The sequence below is a fragment of the Pyrus communis genome, chromosome 3 (genome assembly GCF_041283825.1).
Source record: "Pyrus communis isolate YQ-2024b chromosome 3, ASM4128382v1, whole genome shotgun sequence".
Lineage (NCBI taxonomy): Eukaryota > Viridiplantae > Streptophyta > Magnoliopsida > Rosales > Rosaceae > Pyrus > Pyrus communis.
The window spans coordinates 17,103,500-17,126,768 of NC_142567.1; the positions used below are offsets into that span (position 1 = coordinate 17,103,500).

The 23,269-nt window shown below is 36.5% G+C and overlaps 2 protein-coding genes across 4 annotated transcripts; one reads left to right on the top strand and one right to left on the bottom strand.

The window, feature by feature from the left end:
* Window positions 1-1,787: 1,787 nt before the first annotated feature.
* Window positions 1,788-14,251, top strand: LOC148698053 (serine/threonine-protein phosphatase BSL3-like). 3 transcript variants are annotated; one of them, XR_015960793.1, is made up of 22 exons: window positions 1,806-2,628; window positions 3,611-3,671; window positions 3,780-3,858; window positions 3,972-4,051; window positions 4,136-4,230; window positions 4,350-4,449; window positions 6,261-6,330; window positions 6,940-7,041; window positions 7,128-7,209; window positions 8,089-8,268; window positions 8,824-9,088; window positions 9,185-9,422; window positions 9,498-9,668; window positions 10,263-10,501; window positions 11,432-11,516; window positions 11,641-11,739; window positions 11,823-12,022; window positions 12,102-12,177; window positions 12,941-13,076; window positions 13,194-13,333; window positions 13,513-13,783; window positions 14,059-14,251. XR_015960793.1 is itself a non-coding variant. In XM_088691164.1 (21 exons), exons 1-21 carry the CDS (start codon window positions 2,205-2,207, stop codon window positions 13,594-13,596), a joined length of 3,006 nt encoding a protein of 1,001 aa, XP_088547290.1. In that variant the 5' UTR covers window positions 1,788-2,204; the 3' UTR covers window positions 13,597-14,251. The 3 variants fall into 3 exon arrangements, 1 of the variants encoding a protein (XP_088547290.1); XM_088691164.1 differs by having other exon boundaries at window positions 1,788-2,628; window positions 13,513-14,251; XR_015960794.1 differs by having other exon boundaries at window positions 1,789-2,628; window positions 12,116-12,177; window positions 13,513-14,251.
* Window positions 14,252-17,952: 3,701 nt separating this feature from the next.
* LOC148698054 (protein FAF-like, chloroplastic) lies at window positions 17,953-20,158 on the bottom strand. Its single transcript, XM_088691165.1, has 2 exons — window positions 19,992-20,158; window positions 17,953-19,828 (listed from the first exon to the last, which is right to left on the bottom strand). Exon 2 carries the CDS (start codon window positions 19,780-19,782, stop codon window positions 18,106-18,108), a length of 1,677 nt encoding a protein of 558 aa, XP_088547291.1. The 5' UTR covers window positions 19,783-19,828; window positions 19,992-20,158; the 3' UTR covers window positions 17,953-18,105.
* Between the last annotated feature and the right edge of the window lie 3,111 nt (window positions 20,159-23,269).

Genomic DNA, 23,269 nt, shown 5'->3' on the forward strand with positions numbered 1-23,269 from the left:
TGGATTATACATATTTTTCTTTTCAACCTTTATAGGAAATGCATTGCTTTGTTTATCTAGCTGTATTATATATTTTTGGAATGAATCTATTTGTATATTTTGTTTATTCTACATGTGTTATAGATTAATTGTATTTTGCTTTGTTTATCTACCTGTATTATATATTTTTGTAATGAATCTATTTGTATATTTTGTTTATTCTACCTGTGTTATAGATTAATTGTATTTTATCTACCTATATATCACAAATTTTTCTATCTCAAATTAATTGTGTTATCTACCTATACGATATGTTTTTGCTCATTAGTCTATCTATATATCACATATTATTTTGTGTTATCTATCTATACGATAGGCTTTTATTCATAGTCTACCTATATCATAGATTAATTAATATTATCTACCTACATCACAAATTTTTTATGTACCTCGACAACGTTTCTTTTTATTTTTCATAAACTTATAAGATTGGTTGTAATGTGTTTTTAAAATGTTTTTAATTAGAAAACGGGTAGATAAAGGTATTTGAAGCTTCAAATTTTTAAAATTTTAAATTCAAAAATAAAGAATTTAAATATTTTTTATTTTCAAGGGGCAAATTAGGTGTTATAAAAAATCAAATAAAATTGGACCCAATCTGAAAACTGGTGAATTCTTTGGACCTGGATCAAATTGCCTCTTTTTTAAATTGTTTTCTTTTTCTCTTTTCACCTATGCTAAATTATTTGTTTTCATTTTTTTGTTTTGTTTTTGGAAAACAGATCTTAATAAGTGTTTCTGGGCTGGGCACATTCTTTCTCATAACAACCCAATGAGCCCAGCCCAAAGTCTCCTCAGACTATGAGTTTTATCCTACCTTGGATTTTTACTATGGTGAGGTTTTTGAGTTTTAACTTTTATGCACTCTTTAAGTTTGTTTTGAAACTCACATTCGCTCATTTTGCCGACTAGACAAGACAACTTTATCAACTGCTTCCACATCATCCATCAAGATTTGATGGGACAACCACTTGAGCATCTGCACACTCAAGAGAGTGTTGTGACATTCTCTTGCAAATTATTAGCCATTAAAGATCATCTTTGCAAATTATTAGCCAAATCGGAAATATTGGAGACATGTAATTGAATTTAAAGAAATTGGCGAACACTATATTTTAAGAAAAAATGGTTTCAGAAGGAATTGAATTCTTTCAAAGATATCTTTATCGAGATATACATAATAAGCGGTTCAGATCATTAAAGTTTGAGGTGAAGTGGGTCCCATGACTAATCCCCATTTAAAAAAAAAAAATATATGTTCCATTCCCTTAAAGGTCTATATGTTAGTGACTCTTTCCCAATAGAAATTGCATTACCTAGAGAGCAATGTTCTCTCTCCTCATAATGTCCCATAAATAAAGTCATAAGCAATGGAAGATCCACATCCTAAAAATTTCTCAATTCTCTTTCTCTCTTTTGCCACAGCCTTTCACAAAAATAGGCCACAACAATCATATGTATCCTGTTTTCTTTTAATACTTAATATTGAGGGATATAAAGGTAAATTATTGAAATTGAGTATAAAAGATTTGTTTTTAATTTTTAACCAAAGACGTTAGAGGGGGTAGGCTAAACCTCATAATGAGTTATTAATAATGTAGTTCAAATTTGTTTTTAGTGATAATCGAACTTAAAATCTTTTGCTTACCAATCAAGAGTATGAAAGTTTAATAAATATAAAAGTAAAATTTAACTGCCACGTAGCATGGAAATTGAACTTAAATTATCAAATGAGAAATATTAACATCCAGAGAGAGAAAGTTGAAACAACGCAAGCATTTATTTAACCTTTTTAGAGAGAGAAAGGGCAGCGATTGGTGGTGAGAGAGTTTGATATGTTTTATAGTGTTTTTGGGGCTTTGAGATTGTCTCCGTCCGTCCCGTTTCTCTCTGTTCCTCCCCCTCGAAACCCCTTTCCTTATTCTTCCCTCCGCTAGAGAGAGAAAGATAAAACCTAGAAATTATTTTCTGGAGAAAATTTGGCGGAAATTTCCAGGAGCTGAGGATCCGAGCTAGGGTTTCGGGTGTGATTATCCGGGTTTTTTCTGGGTGCAGGGTGATGTTGGGATTGCGGTAACTGGATCGAAATGTTGGTTAGGAATGCAAATTCGTTGGAATTCTAGTTCCGATCTTGAAATTACGGCGCGAATCGAAGGCTCGAAGCAATGGACGTGGACTCATCGTCGATGGTGCCGGACACCGATCACGATCCGGCAGTGCCAAACCACAGTACAACGTCGTCTCAGGCCGCAGTAGAAGGGGAACAACAGCTTGTCGAGCAGGCGCAACCGGGAACTGGATCTTCTCCGCAGCAGCCTCAGACGGCGGCGGCTCCACAGGCACCACAGACTCCGGTGGCGGGGCCGCGGCACGCTCCAACGTACTCGGTGGTCAATGCAATTTTAGAGAAAAAAGAGGATGGTCCAGGGCCAAGATGTGGCCACACGTTGACTGCGGTGGCGGCTGTGGGCGAGGAGGGCACGCCGGGCTACATTGGCCCCAGGTTGATTTTATTTGGTGGTGCCACAGCTCTTGAGGGCAATTCGGCGGCTTCAGGGACTCCATCGTCAGCTGGAAGTGCCGGCATAAGTATGTTATTTTCTTTGTTTACTTGGGTAGCTTGATCATTTGAGCTCCTATGATAAGCCTAGCTGCATGGAAGCCCGAATAGTAATGGTTCTGTAATGATAAGTACTTTATCAACCTAGCTTTGTTCGTTTCAGATTGCTGTTTTTCGTTCTTCTTTGATGTTTACGTTTATTGTGTGGTTATAAAATGCTGTGGGGTGGAATTCAAAGTTCTAGTTGGTTAAATTTTCTGTGAAAAGACCTTGTCATGTTCAGGTTCTTTAATCTCAGGTTGTCTCTATGTGTCTGCTCCCAGATTGTTAATGATACAAGCACTGTCATCCGATCCAGGAAACAAAAAACTACTTGTAATTAAAGTGAAATATCGGTCTCAGGCTGATTTGATGCTACGGCGATTCAAGTTGTTAGTTATTATCTTGATAAGAGTTTTAGAATGCTTTGTTGTTTCAAGCCTCTCATTTCTCTTTGCCCTGCTCTTGTTCATTCTTGATAAATTACTTTTGTGTGATACAAATTTGCCAGTTATTTATTGCGAGTGATTTGAGTGGTGTGGTAGTTTTGTTGTAGCCCAACAAATATGCTTGTATTTTTTTCTTTCAGTTATTGTTGTGGTTTCACAAACTTACTCTCTTTTGAACTAAAAGTGATATAGTGGCATCTATCTAATGCCATTGGAGCTTGAAATCTCTGTGTTTATAGTTTTCAAATCGCGTATATATCCCTGCCTCCTAATGGTTATTTTTTAGCATCCATAGTTTCTGCTTTGAGCTTCTAGGGGTCAGCTAGCATTTATTTATGGTGTGAAGGTGCTGAGCCATTTAAGTTGTAGGTCTTTCTGTTATATTCAACGGTCCAAATAATCATGAGGCTTAACCTAATCTACATCTTGATTAATTCTTTGCTTGTAATGAAGCTCACGAGAATAATGATTCACTTCATTTTAAATAATTTAATTTATGAAACTTGTTTGTTCTTAATTTCAGGACTTGCAGGTGCCACAGCGGACGTGCATTGTTATGACGTGCTAACAAATAAATGGTCTAGGTAAGCCTAGGAATAAATATCTTTTATCTTTTTAGCCATTGGCTGTCTATATTTTCTTATTTATCCTATGTTTACTTTAGTGGGTACATTTTATGACATGTATTGCAGGATCACACCCTTTGGAGAACCGCCCACCCCAAGGGCTGCACATGTAGCAACAGCTGTAGGAACTATGGTGGTTATTCAGGTCAGCACTAATATTATATCTTACAAGTTATGGTTCCCAAGTCAATGCCGTGTTAGAATTTTTGTATACTTTTCATAATTACATTCTCACTGGAAACTTTCATATCAATACAGGGTGGAATTGGTCCTGCTGGTTTGTCTGCTGAGGATCTTCATGTTCTTGACCTCACACAGCAACGGCCTCGATGGCACAGGTTATACTTGAATTGTCTGTGTTCCTTTAAAAAATAAAAAAGTATTGTGTGATTTTTAACCAAGTGGAGCTAATTTAACTTTAGGGTTGTTGTTCAAGGCCCTGGACCTGGGCCACGCTATGGACATGTGATGGCATTAGTGGGGCAAAGATATCTTATGGCAATTGGTGGTAATGATGGTGAGTCACTTCAGGGTCTATCTTACTCTCTTTGATGCACTGAATTAAAGGGAAGGAAGGAACTTCATGCATAGATTTTTACAATATTTAAGAGAAGGGAATTCGTGTGTGGTTTTCAGGAAAACGGCCTTTAGCTGATGTTTGGGCTCTCGACACAGCTGCCAAACCTTATGAATGGCGTAAGTTGGAACCAGAGGGGGAGGGTCCACCACCATGCATGTAAATCTTTCATGCTCTCCCTCTTTAACACTCATGACACTCAAATTCTTATTATAACACATATACATGCACGTCTCACCATTTGGTACGTATGTAAAAGATCACATGCTTGGATATCAAAAATGAATGGATATAAAAAATGAATATGTTTCTATAAGTTTTGGGTATTGGCTTCTTACTTAAATTCTGTTCTCCCAAATTTTTAGTTGTTTTATATACCAATACACTTTACCATTAGAGGCATATATTTCATGGACTTATTGTGAGTGTTTATGTTTGCATTGTATTTCTGAATTCTGTAATGTTTGGGTACTGATTTTAGATCCACTAGTGAGAGAATATGTAGAGATCGTTTTCAAATAAAAAGAGAATATGTAGAAATAGTTGTAGTGATGATATGACATTTGATACTCTTGGTTGACGGCAAGCTGGTTTTTTGATCATTCTATGTACTTGGTGCACATATTACTGTTCTTTCCATTTTTCTTTTTCTGGGGCTGTATTGGATATCAGAATATGAAAAAGGGTTGTTAGCTTGTCTATTGTCTTGTTGTATTTTTCTTGGTTTAAGGCTGGTAAGGCTGGTACTTTCAGTTAAGGTTTCTATCCCAAAAAAAGCTGTTACCCTTTAGTGTGCAGAAAGAATCTATGCTTAACACTTTTCAGACATAGTGTGCAGTTTGTTGAACGAGCCTCATTTCTCCAATTCGGTACAGGTTTCATTTGGGATTTGATAATTTGATCATCTTGTTATGTGGAATAAGTTTTGTTTTAATATGTAAATCTACCACTGTGAATGTTTGAGTTTTTTTTTGAAGTTCTTCCCATCAGTCCCTTGGCCTTAATTTCAATCCTTTTTCGTTTTTCATTTTCTTGTCATGTCAATTTGTTATTGATCTAGAGGGGGAGGTCCCTTCTTAATTTCTCTCTCTTTCCTTTTGGATTTTTTATTTACATATAAATGTATTTGTCCTTACCCTTTAGATAACATATACTAAGGGTTTTATCATGTGTATTATGAAATAGACTCGGATACGATGGCAGTCCCTTGGCCTTAATTTCAACCCTTTTTCGTTTTTCATTTTCTTGTCATGTTAATTTGTTATTGATCTAGAGGGGGAGGTCCCTTCTTAATTTCTCTCTCTTTCCTTTTGGATTTTTTATATACATATAAATGTATTTGTCCTTACCCTTTAGATAACATATACTAAGGGTTTTATCTTGTGTATTATGAAATAGACTCGGATATGATGGCATCCAACCACACGTCTGTACAGAAATCTACAGATTTATCTAATTTTAAATCCAATGTAGCATCTCTAAGGAAAAAGAAGTTAAATGTGATACAAAAATGGATAAGAGAGGAAGCTCTAGGGTGTTTTTGAGACTTTTCTTCTGGATAGTATATATTTATGTATGGAAAGAATGTTCTGCTGTTGGTTGGTGGCATTAGAGGATGATGCATTTTATTACCATTCATTTGATGAAACTTCAGAAAAAAGGAAGTTGGTTTCACCTGGAAGGCTTTCCCTTATAAAATTATTTGTTTGTCGGGGAAAATTCTCTACTATTCCAAGGTTAAAATTGAATAGGTGCATCCTTAGTGGTTCTTTTGCATTTCTTAGCATAAATACCGGTGGCACTAGTAATCAATAAAGATACTGAGAGTGAATAATTTATTCTTTAGAAGTTATGAATCTTTGACTTGCTATTGAGTTGCCCTGTTTAACTTTCAATTATATTATCACCATGTTTTTTGTTGATGTTGTAAAGTCGATATCTTATCTTACTCTCGTGTATGACACGACCAGGTATGCAACTGCAAGTGCAAGGTCTGATGGTCTTCTTCTCCTTTGTGGAGGGAGGGATGCAAATAGTGTGGTGAGTCAAATAATGTAATTTTTTGAGTGGTTTGTTTTTATGGATGCATGATTGTGACAGTATGGTGCAAAACCAAGCACAGTGGCGTTCTAGTATTCATTCAACCAACCCCACTTAGCGGGACAAGGCTTGGTGGTGGTTTTATGAATGTGACAATAGCATTTATGGTGATTTTAGTTTATTTTTATATTGCTTGCTGGGTGGCTTCAGATTGTATTTGCCCTTTGTCAAGCACATTCTGCAATGAACTGTGGAACAGTTACCCCTTCACGTCTATATCTAATCTTTCTGAGAAATGTGGTTTTGGTATATGTTAGAAAACTACTTAACTGAAAACAAAAGTACCCATAGCTTATTTGTGACACTAGCTTGTGGGGAGGACAGGGAGATGGGGTTATGAAGTTTGTGGCACAGATTACTTATTTCTATTTGTCTTTACAGTTTGTTTACGTAGCTTGTGTCTGAATGTTGTTGACTCCCCTTCCTCTTCAAATTTTGCAAAGCACATTAGTAACAGCTCTGTAATGATTGGTCGAATAATAAAAAAAAAAAAGCAGCTTTTGTTATGTAATTCTGGGTTAAGTTTTCTTGTGGTTCTTCTGTTTGCAGCCATTGGCAAGTGCATATGGTCTTGCCAAACATAGGGATGGCCGTTGGGAATGGGCAATTGCTCCTGGTGTTTCACCTTCTTCAAGATATCAACATGCAGCAGTGAGTTTTTGCATCCATTATGTTTTAATTTCTCTATTACTTATTTGAATTTATTTTCTGAAAACTAGCATGTGTTGTGATACTAGGTCTTTGTTAATGCACGTTTGCATGTTTCTGGAGGGGCCCTTGGTGGTGGCCGCATGGTTGAAGATTCATCAAGTGTTGCAGGTATTTATTTAGGTTTTTACAAGCATTGTATGGAATGTACTCTCACTCCCTCCCGCAATTTTTGGCATAGATGATCCTTGAAAGAAAATCTAGGAACTCGATGGTTCCAACCCTTGAGTCACAGACCTGGAAACCTGATGTCCATAAGTTTTCTCAAGTGAGCCTTGGCAGGTCTTGTGGGTTTCTTACCGTAGAATGGATAGGCATTTACTAAATTATTGTGACTTAATAACATGAAATCAAAATTTAGAGTAAAGATTACATGTGGAGTGTGCAAACACACACATATTCCTGTCCTTTATAAAGTAAGATATATGGTTCAAATAATTTTTTTTCTCAGAATTTAATTTAATTTCTGGACTCATCATTTAACTGGTTCTTCTTTTAAATACAATGAGAAATATGCTTTTGTATGATGTGATGGAGGTAAGCTGGTTGGATTTTTTTAATCTCTCGGGATTAGTGAAAGTTTACTGTTAGGTCATGTATACTGGGGATGCTTTTTGAGAGTTGTTGAATGGTTAACTTATTCCAGTAGTTTCTGGTAGATGGATGTTAGTTTTTCTCCCTCTAGGATAACTACGTTGTGCCTGATTCTTCTTGTATTATGCTTTGAGCAGATATTGAGATCTTATGAACGTTTTTTGTATGTCTGAAGCAATTATTCAAATGAGAATTCTGTGGCTATTATTCCAGTTCTTAAAATAATTGATCCTCACCACATCATCGTGTAAAATTTGGGCAATTAACTATGCTTCTTTGAGAAACAGATAAATTGGTAGCTTAAGTTTTGTTGTTATTTGTTGGTGTTAAAACTATGTTTCCAAAAGGTTTTTCACCATAAGTGTTCTTACAAGTTTTTATGTTTCTTATGTGCAGTGTTGGATACTGCAGCAGGAGTTTGGTGTGATACAAAATCTGTGGTTACTAGTCCAAGGACAGGTAGATACAGTGCTGATGCAGCCGGTGGAGATGCTGCAGTTGAGCTGACAAGGCGTTGCCGACATGCAGCTGCAGCGGTTGGTGACTTGATCTTTATATATGGTGGTCTACGTGGAGGTAAGAAGTGAATGTATTATTTCAACAGTCACTCTGCAGTTGCTTCCTGTTTCAGTGATTCTAGGAAGTGTTTCCATTGAGCAGTTTATTGTAATTAATGCATTCACTTTCTGTTGATGGAGTGTAGGTTGTAACTCTCAAGCACTAAAATATTTTGCATCATGAATGGACATGCTTAGAGAATAATAAACATTTTGTATTTCTTGAGGTTGACATTCAATACATGGTTGTTTTTCCGATACATTATGTGATTATTTCAAAGTTGAGGTTGCAATGATTGGCTCATTAATTAATTTAGTTTCAAAATCTTCGTTTCTGGGTTATATTTATCTTTTATTGGATGAGTAAAGTAGGATAAAACAGCAGGCAAGGATAATGCAGGTGCAGCAATTTAGTAATATATGGAGGACTTTAGGAGCTGTCATTTTGATGGTTTCTGAAAGCTTTTATATTATGAATTCTGGAGTTCACTTACAATTTTATCTTTCTGAGCTAATAAAATCCCGCACTTGATAATTTCAAACATACTAATTGCTTTATTCTTTTATGCTATAGGAGTGTTGCTTGATGACCTACTTGTTGCGGAAGATTTGGCTGCTGCTGAAACAACAACAGCAGCTTCGCATGCTGCAGCTGCAGCTGCTCAATCTGTACAAGGTCGTTTAACTGGAAGGTATGAATTCATTGATGACAGAGAAAGACAGTTGACTGAAGCAGCTCCTGATGGTGCTATTGTGCTGGGAAATCCAGTTGCACCCCCAGTAAATGGTGACATGTATACTGATATAAGTACTGAAAATGCTTTGCTCCAGGGAACCCGGTAAGCTAGTTGTTGCACATTTTGATTGCAGGCTGTGAAGTCACTGAGTTGTACTTTTTATTGTTAAAGGGATACTGAATTTTGATTGTTGTTTAGGAGATTGAGCAAAGGTGTAGAGTATTTAGTTGAAGCATCAGCAGCTGAAGCTGAGGCAATCAGTGCCACTTTGGCTGCTGCCAAGGCACGACAAGTTAATGGAGAAGTTGAACTACCTGATAGAGATCGTGGTTCAGAGGCTACCCCCAGTGGGAAGCAGATATCTACCTTGATCAAGCCTGATTCTGCTGGGTCAAACAATATTCCATCAGCTGGAGTGCGACTGCATCACAGAGCTGTCAGTATTGAATTTTATGAGGCAACTCTAGACCTGTGTTGATATGTCCTTAATGTTTCTTACATGCTTTGCCAGGTCGTTGTAGCTGCAGAGACTGGTGGAGCTTTAGGTGGCATGGTGAGGCAACTTTCAATTGATCAATTTGAAAATGAAGGCAGGCGGGTTAGTTATGGGACTCCAGAGAGTGCAACTGCAGCAAGGAAATTGTTAGATCGACAGATGTCCATAAATAGTGTTCCCAAAAAGGTAGAAGACATTATGTGACAGTCTTGCCTACCTAAAATTGCCATATTTTCATCTGTACATCTTATAAAATCAAATGTCCTTTTGCTCAACTATAGATGGGTAAATTTTGCTAACTTCTTCCTTGTCCACTTGATTAATGCTATTTAGATGCTAGAAAATAGAAAGATAAAAGCATAAAAGAACAAGTGTTTGAGTGGTATCCTAAATTGTATTCAATAGTGTGAATGCATTTTTGCGCTTGTCATCATTCCGGAAATGTAAGGTAGATGCATCTGAGTTGGAATATCAAGCACGATACTGCAACCAACTAGAGACTATTGGAGGCTACTTTAAAGTCATGTCCTTGCTCTCACATCTAAGTTTATCCGTATTATCCTGTGCCTGGTCTTTCACTTATGATAGATTAAAAGGCTTATACATCCTCATCCTGGCATATCTTGTGCCGTGGATACTTATTTTACCTATGCGCTGACTCCAACCCTTTGGTGTAGATAAGCCAACACTTGGTATTATGAATGTCATCCTGCATATGTAACGTTTACATATAAAGTTTATTGTGTTTCATAATCAATAATTTTCCTCTTTTCTTTTCAGGTAGTGGCACATCTTTTAAAGCCTCGTGGGTGGAAGCCTCCAGTTCGCAGACAATTTTTCTTAGATTGTAATGAAATAGCAGATCTTTGTGACAGTGCTGAGCGAATATTCTCTAGTGAACCAAGCGTCTTACAGCTTAGGGCTCCTATCAAGATATTTGGTGATTTACATGGGCAATTTGGTGACCTCATGCGCCTTTTTGACGAGTATGGTTCACCTTCAACGGCTGGAGATATCGCGTAAGTGGCTATATTAATGCAACACTAAGCAACTAGGTTCATATGGTTTGATATCGAAATATTGAATTACATATGCTAAGGGGCCCAACTGGGCACCCCATGATATTACGTTGATTGTTATATCTTAATGGTTTAACCATATAGTTTACCGTATTGTTTTGTGGAGAACTATTAAAGCCCAATATTTTACCCAATGAATGCTTCTTGCATTTGGGTTCGCGAAATAGAATCCGTACACATACTTGTGTATAAAGATTATGAGATTGTAGGAATATGGGATTCCTACTATTTCTTTATATACAACCATCCTTAGTACTTCAGAGCTAAACATTACAGAAAACATCTTTTTTGTGCTCTTTTGGTTTCCGAGCACAACTCAGAATTGTCTACACTAGAATGTCCGAGACTAGAAAAAGTTTATGCAAGGACTAATCCTAACACACTTGAATACGGAGAATTCCTAAGATGACAGCATGGCAACAAATAAGACATGCATAAATTTGCAGTACAATCCTAGTGTGAATTTCTTTTTTTGGCTTTTAGAAGGAACATTAATCAAATGAAGTCTCACTTTTGCATTTGTAATACAAGGTGGATTCTATCGGTGATTATGTAAATTGTTTCATGCTCCATCTTGTATATGCTTGGTTTATTTATTTTGGTTACATTTTGTTGTACGTTTTTTCCGTTCAGTATTCACATAAAATTAAGGTTGTGACCTTTGTATATCTTGTATAATATACTTATAAATATTTCATTGTATCGACTATTTCTTTGCCTAAATAATTCAACTCATTCTTAGTTTGTTATCCTTTTTTTTTTTTTTTTTTTTGTTTTTTGGGAAACTAGTGTGTTATCCTTTTGACAAGTCCACAGTACAAAACTTTATGTTTCTTACATTTATGCTGATTTTACGTGAACAAAAATCAGATATATCGACTATCTCTTCTTAGGAGATTATGTTGACCGGGGCCAACATAGCTTGGAAACGATTACTCTTCTGCTTGCTTTGAAGGTACATTTGTCTCTGCTTTTATTCTGTTTCAGTCTTCTCACTTGATGCTTATAGCTCTCAGTGATTGCTGTATGAGTATTTCTATGATAATGCAATGTTCTTGAAAAAAATGTCAATATTGCAGGTTGAGTATCCCCAAAATGTACATTTAATCCGTGGAAACCATGAAGCTGCAGATATAAATGCTCTATTTGGCTTTCGGATTGAATGCATTGAGCGAATGGTACTGTATTATAACTATATATCATATCTGTATCTTTTATTTGTAATCTCTGGTGGTCACTGACTGAATGACTTGCTGAGCAGGGTGAGAGAGATGGAATTTGGGCGTGGCATCGAATAAACCGTTTGTTTAATTGGCTTCCACTGGCAGCTCTTATTGAAAAGAAAATCATTTGTATGCATGGCGGTATTGGCCGGTCTATAAATCATGTGGAGCAGATTGAGAATCTCCAGCGTCCTATTACAATGGAAGCTGGCTCCATTGTGCTTATGGATTTGTTATGGTCAGTGCATGTGTATATTGGTACATTTTATAATTATTTTTATTTTAATTGGTCAATGACGCCGTATGGTTCTCTCTAGGTCTGACCCAACAGAAAATGACAGTGTGGAAGGTTTACGACCAAATGCTAGGGGTCCTGGGCTGGTTACATTTGGGGTAAGTAATTTTTAATTGTTTTCTTCCTTTATTTCACATTGCCTATAATGTTATAGAGATCAGTAGATTTCTAAATTAGTACATTTGTCATCAAGGAGTCTGGATGTGTCACCAATAATGGGTGCATTCGCTGACAAAACATGCTTGACATGTTATTGATGCATTTTCGTCAATATCGATGAATATTCGTCCTTTAATATAGAATGGACGTCCTGCAAAAAGATTACTAACTGACATTTTTTAGGAAATTCTTTTGTTAATACTGGTATCGTGCTATCTTTAAGCAAAGTTTATAGTCCAAATGGGATGTGGGATATCATACCTGGCTGCAATTAAGATGATTTACCAACAAAGTTGCATTTGTAGCATGTTAAGGGCCGCAGTTTGATAAAACTGGTTCCAAACACTCAGAGTGGGAAATATTTTATTCCATTTGTTTCTAAAAATTTCCATGCCGAGGTGTATGGTACTCTACAATTTCATGCCACGAAACAAACAGAACCTTGAAGCAATGGAATTGGTATTTTCTATATACTTGTCTTGGAAATGGTTCAATGTGACGGTCTGCATTGAGCATGGAGTTGAATATTAATTGTTCTGTAATTCATCTTGCCTGATGTCCACTGAGGCTTGTCCAGTTTATGTTACTTCCATGAGTTTTTATGTTGTAAAGTACTGGGATCGTAAAATGGTACAACTTTAATTGGTATTTTTTTTTAATATGTTTGTGTTGTATGCCATCTAAAGTGTTTTGACATTGCAGCCTGATCGTGTCATGGAATTCTGCAATAACAATGATCTTCAGTTGATTGTGCGTGCACATGAATGTGTAATGGATGGATTTGAGCGTTTTGCCCAGGGGCATCTGATTACACTTTTCTCTGCTACCAATTATTGTGGTATGTACTTGTCCCCTTTTCTGTTTATGGAGCTTTGAGCGCTTCAATAGACATCTCAGGTTTGGCCCTTACCACTGTCAGCCAAACATCCCATGTTTACTCTTATACTCTCAACAGGTACAGCCAATAATGCCGGGGCAATCCTAGTCTTGGGTAGGGATCTTGTTGTGGTTCCGAAACTCATTCATCCCTTACCACCAGCAATTTCATCACCAGAAACTTCACCGGAACGCCATATTGAAGATACATGGATGCAGGTACTGATGTTTATTTCTCACTTGGTGTTTAAATTTATGGTTATAACTTGTAACTCAAAAATGAAATGTATGTATGTGCATACTCTTACTGGAGAGATTTTGCTACCCCTTCCCCATCGGGACATGTAGTCATTGTTTTGATAATAATCTTTATTTGAATTGGCTTGGTATGAAACCAGGAGTTGAATGCAAACAGACCTCCAACACCGACTAGAGGCCGTCCCCAAGGAGCTAATGATCGGGGTTCCCTTGCTTGGATATAGTTGATTAGTCTGAATTGCTTCGTCAGATTCATTCTGGCCTCGTTCTTCCAGATGGGATTTCTAGGGCTGTATAGAGCATGATGTCAAATACAAGAAGTTCCCCCGTTCTTCCACATGGGGTTTCTCATAGTGTATAGAGCATGATGCCATATACAACAAGTTCCAAAACTTGTGATCTATTTTCCAGGTAACAAGTTTGAAGGCATTCTGAAATTTTGGTTTACATTTTACATAATTGGTAGGCCATGCATGAGATGATGAGAAGACACAAAGTCGAAGTAGGTTGTGGTTGGCGGGTAGGTTTCACATTTGTATGATGTGCTAAAATGTTGGAGTTTGGGTCAACCCGCCCTTTGTAAATTGAGCTACAGGCAGGTAGAAGTCAGTATTCGTTCTTCCCGTGGATTGGTAGTGCCGAGTATTCTTCTGATTAGTTGATATATTGTTTATTCCTCGTTGTAGGCGTATTAATTTCCCTTTGAAGAGGACAGGGGGTCAATTTGTGGTGGTGAGTTATATAAAATGTTTAGAATCTTTGTGAGCGTCCTTCCGCCGGTCCGTGATTGTATCATAGAGGTATTGCTTTGTGTAATATTTCTTTGTTTTGTACAATGTAACATTGTGTGAAGATAAGTAACAGTTTTTTGATCCGACACATCCATTTGTGAAGTTTTCGTCGTAAAATGTTGTTTATCTTTATGCTGAAAGGAACTAAACCTCTTGCTCTTGGATGTTGTATCCTTGTAGTTTATTTTCCCGACGATCTCCAAGTGCAGTCGCATAAATTCTAGAATACCATTACGCTAGGTTTTGCATCAGGTCTTCTATTAGTTTCAAGTACTCCATATCTTTTCTTATAGTCTCGTTACAATTCTTTGGTTTTCCCTTGCATATTTTGCCTTGAGTCTCCATCTCATAGTAGCATCTGTAGGTCTTCGGTTCTCGTGTTCAAGCCAATTTAACCAAATTTCTCTCATCTTATCTTCAATTGAGGCAACCTCTATTTTACCTTAGATATTCTCTGTTCTTTTTTGTGTCTACACATCCAATAAAGCATTCTCATCTCTCCTACACATTTTTTACCACCCAACATTTTGTGCCATAAAGAATTGATGGTCTTATTGTCGTTTTATAAAATTTTCTCTTGAGCTTTAGTGGCATATGATGATCGCACGATACACCTTGTACTCTTCCCGTGGTCTCAACAGTTATCTACCGAAATTGTTCACTCTTCAACAACTATCTGCTAAAAGCTTATAAAGTTTTAGCAAGCAACTATCGAAGTTGTGCATACTTCTCAGCAGAGTCCAACCAAAGAGGACATAATAAATGAATAATGCAATTATCTGCAGGTATGAACCGATATATTTCACCTCTTCAGTAGAGAGTAGAGAACTAACGAAATATTGACAACTTTTCGATAGTCTTACCAAAAAAATTATCGGAATTTAGGGTTACACAAATAGTAAGACATGGTTCAAACTAATGCAACATGAAAAAGAAAAAAAAAAAAAAAAAAATTAAATCAAACATCATGTGGAGCCGCCAAACAATCGATTTCATGTTACATTCTTCACAATAAGCTTTTTTTTTTCATTGGTATGTTTGTCTCGTTAGTCATTAAGACAAGAAGCAATAACACTATCGTAAATAAGTAAAATTTTTAAAAACTTATAACATTGTAAACAAATTAATCCACCGGTTCAACTAGTGTTGGGTTCGAAACTCGGATTAGGATTTCTCCTCTTCTCTTTCCATCTCCTTCCCTCCCCTCCTCTCACATTCTCTATTTTGTCTTTCTCTTTCCATATAAAATTAATATAAGATGTTGACGTAGCTTAATCATGACTGTCAAATAGGAGGGGAGGGAAGGGGAGGGGACAAAAAAAGGGGAGAGAATCCTACTCCTTGAAACTCATGCAAGTTAGTTAAAAAGGACTTTTAGTTGTTATGGGAGTTGATACAAAATAAATCAAATGAAAACATCAGATAAGATTAAACATGGGCGTGTAGGAGGATAAAAATAGAGTAGTGCTATTCATGCACCCATTTTTATTTCTAACACACCCTTATTAATTTTTGTCCATTGATCTTTTTTAATTCATTTGATTCAACGGCCGGAAATTAAGAGGGGTGTGCAGATAACACCACCCTCAAAATATGTCTATCATTTTTCATTTGTTATATGATTTTTTTTATTAACTTTTTTTGAACAATAAGATATTTACACTGAAAAGGTAAGGGGACAAATTGGTATCGAACACATGACATCCAAACTTAAGGTCTCCCACCGGTGGCAGAGCCCTAAGTTAATTGTTATGGGGGGTGAAATTTTTTTGTTAAAAACGATTACAGTAGAGACTCGCTATTCTTTTGTGCAAAGAGAAGGTTTTGAAGGCATGCACACATATAAGCCAACTTTTAAGTTCAGCTTCTCGTATTTGTATGCTTAGTAAACATACACTTGGGACTTCACACGTTATTTTCATTGTTTATTGAATAATGCTATTCATACCATATTTTTATACCACATTTATATACCACCTTAAGTGGCATCTGATGTGGACAACCACAATGTTTGAAAAATTTGCAAAACCCAAGGAAAGAAAGGAGAAAGACTCCTCGTATACCACAATCATTATTTAATTAACTAGTTTTTCTTAATTATTAGTTTATTGAATAATGAACTAAATTTAAAAATCTGATTAATTTAAATGATGTAGGTGTCTATATTAAATGCCACCTAAGGAGGTATGAAAATATGGTACAAAAACTTAGTATGACTAGCATTACTTTTGTTTAGTAATATCAAATGCTCAAATTAAACACAGATTTGTTAATAGACAGGCAATTGATATTAATAAACAATAAAATATATATAAAATGAATCAATATGTATAGAAAGAAGAAACAGTCTTTTAATAAACAATAAAACACAAATATATAAAATGAACAAAAGTGTTTTAATCTAACAAATCTGTCATTTGACCTAAATAAAAAGTGTTTTGATTTTTTTGCAGTTAAGTCTTGAATTTAGTTGATGGAAAAGTAAGTTATTGGGGTCGAAGACATCAAATATACCCACCCTGACATTTTCTTCATACAACAAAAAAAAAAAATAGAATTATGCCTTTGATTTCAAAGATTTTCAGGACATTAAGGCCCCTATCAAAATCTTTTCCTTATTTCCTTCACTAGATTTAAAGTTGGTGGTTGTTATGTAGTTAAACAGCGTCATTGTGAGTTTTGGGGGACTCAAGTGATTAGAAGAGGGAGAGAGAAAGTAGGCGAGAGAACTTCCTTCATTCTTTCTTAAAAGGACTTTTATTTTGAATCTGAGTCGTGATACTAGGCATGGGATCAAAGTTGAGTTGAGGGAGACGATGACAAGAGCGACGTCATACCAAACCCAAATGATGGTGGTCGATAGCTCAGAACACAACATATCTTTATTTTTCCTAGATAAGAGAAGTGTTTTAGGATGAGACTTTTGGGCCTTCCTGAGTTAAAATTTTGGCTCTGCCACCCTCTCTCTGCTATTGCCTCATACTTACAAATAAAAAAAATTTACCATTAAACCGTAATAATAATTGATAATTAACTTTTAATTAAGAGACTCGACATTTTTTTAAGAGGACCCATTTCTTTTCCCGCACAAAGACCTAAATAATCTCAAGATTGGTCCTGATGGCAGTTTGACACATCGGTTTGTTTAATACACAAGTTTGTTGACACTAAAATTATTGTATGCATGATGTATATACAAGAAAAAGATACATAACTATATTGGTTAGAGCATATGTGCTCTTTTTTATGCATTTGAATTCAAATTGCTCCTCTTAAGTTTACAATTAGTTAAAAAAAATACCACGTGTATAAAAAAAGAAAAGTTTAGCTAGATAATTTACTTCTCAGTTTAATATCGAGTAAACGTATTTAACTTGTTTTAAGGTATAGGTTTAGCATATGCCGATATAATTTAGTGGGATCCATCACAGTCATACGAATAACCTAAACCCAAACAACAGAAAGCACATATCAAGAGTAATAGATCATGATGTTCCCAAAATAAACACCAATTCCGGAAGACAAGACCGAAATTAAAATCTCATTGGCTTATAGGGTTTACAAAAGTAAAGAAAGAAGAAACACAAATCATAATGCATAGACAGACAAGACAGTCCAACACAAAGTCAAAGATGAGGCTGAGATTTTGTTTTAGCTACTATAACAGAGGGATATATATTTTATATATATATATATATCATATATATGATACGCACTGATGAAATCTGCCCTCTCTTTCTCTGAGATCATATGTAGTTTGATCTTCTGAACCAAAGCTTTCTCTCCCTCTTATGTTTTTTTTTTGTATATTTTTTTTAGTACATAAACCCTAAAGAATGGAGGGGATCAGAAAACGAAGGATGGATCAATCGAGTAGATTAATAATGGGTAGTGAGTAGTAAAGGATGTGGATTAACACTTGGGTTACGAGGATTTGGATAATCAAGAGGTGGCAATGCAATAAGGATCCCAAAATAGAAGAGATCTTATTCTAGGCTCTTTGCAACCCTTTGAAAAAGGAACCAATTGATCCCCCTTGTTCCCTCTCAAAACCAGCAATTGTTGCTGCTCATTTGCCAACTGATTCTGGGACATAAAGCCATTACTTTTGTGGGACTGCGACATTGGCGGCGGAAGAGGTTTGAGAGCGGCAGTTGTTGTGCGATTGGTGCGCCAATGGTACTCGTAAGCGTTGAAAGAGTTTGCTGCTGCTGCTGTTTTTGTGGTGGCCGGTGGCTTAGGTATCATACGAGCCACACGACCAGGCAGTGGAGGGAGTGACCTTGAAATTGGGGTTGGATCAACCACTTCGACCTCCTCTTCAACCCCTCCATATTTCACTACTTCATTGAACTTGTTAGTCCACCCATGAGCCTTATTGTCTAACCCAATTGGCTTATTCATCATTAGTGCTAACCTGTGAACATTTGTCACTCTACTTGTTAGTATTCTTGGTGCTTCCTCCATCACAATTTCTATTCTTCTGATTCCATTTTCTTTTCTTGCTTTCTCAACCTCATCACTTTCTTCCTCCTCATCCTCATCAACATCATCACCATCACTTTTTTCGCTTTCTTTTTCCTTCTCTCCTTCCTCAAAGTTCACATTTTCATCAAATTCTAGCTCTCTAGTCTTCTCTTCTTCATTAGCAACCTCTTCACACTTAGGCACCTCGCAAGAGCTCGAAGTAGCATTGAGAAATGTGAGGACAAGGCGACCATCTTGGCGTTGAGCACGGAAGTTGTTCAGGGAAGGCATAGACACCGCTTCAAGGACTAGTCGCCCATTGTCGCGATGAGTCCTCATGCAAACAGATTCCCCGTCATATCCTGATAAAGACGGAAGAGGTGGAGGGAAAGATCGAACGGAAGGCAATTTCTTACTAGCAGCAGAGTTGTACTTGACAACCTGAAATTCATTCCCATCAAATGCTTGTGACAGCTGAGGCTTCTCTTTTTCTTCTTCTTGTTGTTGAACTGCGGCTTGCTCTTCTTCCAGGTCGTTCTCCACTATTTCTACGTCACCGGTCTCCGAAGTAGGGTATGAAGCAAACCCTTCAGAGCCAGTCTCGGATCCGAGACTTTCAGTGCAGACTTCAAGACTCTTTTTTGTCAAAGAGCTCGATTGTTTCTTCACAAGAGGATGAACATAAGGTGCCGCTTTGCTCGCCTCTTCTTCGTTGGCCTTTTGACATACAATCGAGCCCCAAAGATCGGCTTGTCCCGGCTGCTGCTTTGCAGCCTCGGCTTTGTTTTTTTGCTTCTGAGCTTGCTCATCAATTGAGCTCCAAATATGGAATTTGGCCTTGCCTTGATCTTGGTAATGATCTACATCTTCGGACGATGAAGATGAGTCGTCCCGAATGTTTACGGAGACACAGAGTTCTTCGGATGACGCAATCTTCTTCATGGGAGAGAAGCCGTGTTGAGACAGCCATCTTTTGGACGACATGTCCGCGGACAGTGTTCGTCGCAAGGAAGCGGCTTTGGTTCTTTCAGAGTCGGACGGGCCGAGAATGGTGACGATCCCTCGCTTCTCAGTGACCACTTCTTGCTCCATATTCTTCTTCATGAAATGAGAAGATGGCGAGCTAGTTAGGCTTTTGCTGAGAGAACCCATCTTACTGAATCAGCTTAAGATTCGAAGTAGCTTGCGCGAGTGCTAGCTGCATAAATAGATAGATAGAAGAAACAAGAGAAAAATCAGAAAAACAAGTTGCTGAAGGCTGCAACAAAATTTCAAGTTACAAAGCAAATTAATATGGTTTGTTATATGCATGCATGTGAATAAGAAAATACAAAACCAGCTAAGCTAGCTGTTTAATTTACCTGATGAGAGATTCAGAGAAAGAAAGCATCCAACAGAGGTCTCTGGTGTAAAGAGAGACCACTGAAGGAGTGAAGGGTTGCGAGAGTTGCAGAAAATAATAGTAGAGAGAGAGAGAGAGAGAGAGGATGATGAAGGTGATGTTTGAGGAGTAGTGGGTGATGATGGCAAAGCAGGGAGGGGGAATGTGGGTATTTGTAGGGTGCCAAAAAGGCTTTGGAACCGTGTGCATTGGGACCCGCCTACACCACCCATGAAAAGGTCCTTCCGCATTTGGTTTCCAGTTTTTTCCTTGTCTAACTGAAGGGTCATGTTAAGAAAATCATATATTTACACTATACTTTATAAATAATATAATCTATTTGTTGATGATTGAATTATTACTTAAATAATAATTAACGTGTTCATTTTTTATTAGTAACACATCGCATGATTTGCAAATGTAGTATAAAAAATTAGTCTATCTTATATTACTCAATCAGAAAAATAGGTTGGATTAAAGAAAGAATAGTGAGGGGTGAGAGAGAGAGAAAGAGACAGAGTTTGAATTTCAAAAGGATGGCCTCAATTTGGTTCTTTATTAGCTCTCCCTCGTCAAGATTATTTTTTTCTCAAAATTAACCAAGCTGAACGCGTCTAATAACCATTTCGTTTTCAGTTTTGATTTTTATGTTTTAGTTTTATCCTTCTACAAAATATACTATTTAGAATCACAAACTAATCATGTTATTGATATACACTTTATTAAGTAAGTCGTAAAACATAAGTCCTACTATTGTATGTGAGGATCATTTATGTAAGAGGCACTGTCAGTAATGTAGTTAATTTTGTATAGCTAAACAATATTACTCATAAATACAAAAATCCTCTGTAAAATAATCCATTGTATCATTTCAACTGATTATGTTCATACAATATTTAAAAAAAGTGATGGTACACATTTTAAATTTGGATGATATTTAAGTATAGGAACGTGCAAGTCCCAACCAGTTAGATATTCAATATGTCGTTAACTATGCATTTGGGCCCAATCGACAATATTTTTTCACAATCTAGACAGTTCATATTTTAAATCTTTATTCACGAATGATTCTTACAAAATTTTATATAGATAATACAGTGTCGCCAAAAATACAATTAAATTTTCACTGTAATAATCAAATGGCTAAATAATTTTTTATTTGAACGAAATTTTGTATGGATGATATATGAATAAAGATATAAAAACTTAATTGCCAGATCCTTAAAAAATATTGTAGAGTGAACTTAAATGCATGATTAGCGACATATTAAGTTACTAGCTAGTGAGCCCCAATATAAACATGGAGTAGAATTCTCTCCCATCTTATTCTTATCTCCTTCATTCCTCTTCTCTCACATATTATTTTTTGTCTTATTGTCTTTATAAAAAAATAATATAAAATACTAACTTAACTTAACTGTAACCATTTAAGTGGAAGAAAAGAAAAACTAAAAGAGATTACGAAGGGAGATAATCCTGCTCCTATAAGCATATACCGAGAGTCACTTATGCCCATTACCCATTTATGGAAAGACGAGAAAGCTGTCCTTCTCTTAGAAGGGTGACCTCGCCATAAGAGACATTCATCAAAATTATCACTTTAGTTGGATGCCATTTTCTGTACAGTTGGCCAATTATTTCTAGAAAGGATGGTCTCACTTACTGTGTGTTTGCCTGCGCAAGAAAATGTTCGGAATTTGCAAATGCAAGGAGTAATTTAGCTTATAGAAATAAAGGAACTTCCAAGTTTGGCGAAATAAGAAACGAAATGGCTAATTATGTGATGGAAATATTTTTTTAATTTCCACATATTGAAATTTCTTAAGAATTCCATTGAAGCAGGATTAATTTTACAGTTCTCAACCATGGGGAATTAATATTTGTTTCCAGCTTGTCAAGTCCTCTCACTAACTACTGAGTGTCTCTCCTCCTATCAGTTCTACAAAGTGACATATAGCACAAATGGTGCTCTATTGAAAAAGGGAATTGTTATTGACACTCTAAAATTCTCATTCTACACTCCAAATATTCTATATTTAGAAAGAAAAATACACTTGTGAGGAGTGTAGAATGAGATTTTTGGAATGCCAATAACATTTCCCTTGAAACATTATATAGTACAAATGTTGCTCTTATTGTAATAGTTACAAACCCTCCCTTATGAATAATAAATTAAAAAAAGGAAATGATATTAGCACTCCAAAAATCTCATTCTACACTCCTCATAAGTGTATTTTTTTTTCCAAATATAGAAAGTTAGGAGTTCATCTTCTCTACCATAGTTGTCTCCCTTCAAAACAAAACAATGGGATCTCTAAGATCATCTCTGGGATAATCTCTGACCATCTCTCTAGTATGGTATTCTTTACAAGATTGTAACACACATACTCTCTTACTACAACGCGGTCTATGCGTAGACACGTACATGGAGAACGATAATAAGCCACGTGCATGAGCTACATTCTGACTTAAGTTAGCCTCAATCATGTGCAGCTCCTACCTATGAGCCTATGACTGATCCAAGTTTATTGCAGCAATTGTCCATAAGCAAGTCAACTTGGTGAAAGATGTAACATCTTATGCAATGACTTAGGCACCTAACACTAGCCAACAACGAAAATTGCATATTCAGGATAGCATCCACAAACAAGTGTTGTGGGTCATTACAATCAAACGTGAGCTCTGCCCATTTGAAGGAATAAGCAAAATGGTGATCTAGAAATAATCTGATGGGTGGCTCTAAACTCCAACCTTGAGTACGATTACTTCTATCAGAAACCAGCGTACTAAGTCAAGTACGTTATGCGGCACCATGTGTCTTATGAAGAGACTAGGAAATCCCTAATATGGAAATTTATTTCAAAGAGCTCCGATATGTAGAAGTGCCTTAGCCAAGTTAGCTAAGTTCAGTCTAATTGAAAATGCTCAGGTCCAATGCATAAGGTCTGACAATGGATTCCAAAGATGTTTTCCGCCCACATGTAAGTGACCATGTATGTCCCTAATGAACTTTCGTTTAAGATTCATTAGGGACAGACACGCAATTTAGACTAAGAATGAAGCCATTCTTGGTGGAACGTTGCGGCAAATAAAATCCTCAAACCCGGAATAAGGCAAAGGTGAGAGAACAAACGAGATCAAACACATGCTTGAAGGAAGAAGTTTAGATTGACATTAAGGTTCGAAGATCACTCCGAATATGACTCGTCACTTTCTCATCCTTAATTTGATCAATGCGTCAAAGGCGAGTTCGAAAGT

Coding starts and splice junctions, on each gene's coding strand:
- LOC148698053 (XM_088691164.1), top strand. CDS start 2,205: ATGGACGTGGACTCATCGTCGATGGTGCCGGACACCGATCACGATCCG. Junction 4,450..6,260: donor GAGGGTCCACCACCATGCAT/GTAAATCTTTCA, acceptor TGACACGACCAG/GTATGCAACTGCAAGTGCAA. Junction 7,042..7,127: donor CAAGATATCAACATGCAGCA/GTGAGTTTTTGC, acceptor TTGTGATACTAG/GTCTTTGTTAATGCACGTTT.
- LOC148698054 (XM_088691165.1), bottom strand. CDS start 19,782: ATGGGTTCTCTCAGCAAAAGCCTAACTAGCTCGCCATCTTCTCATTTC.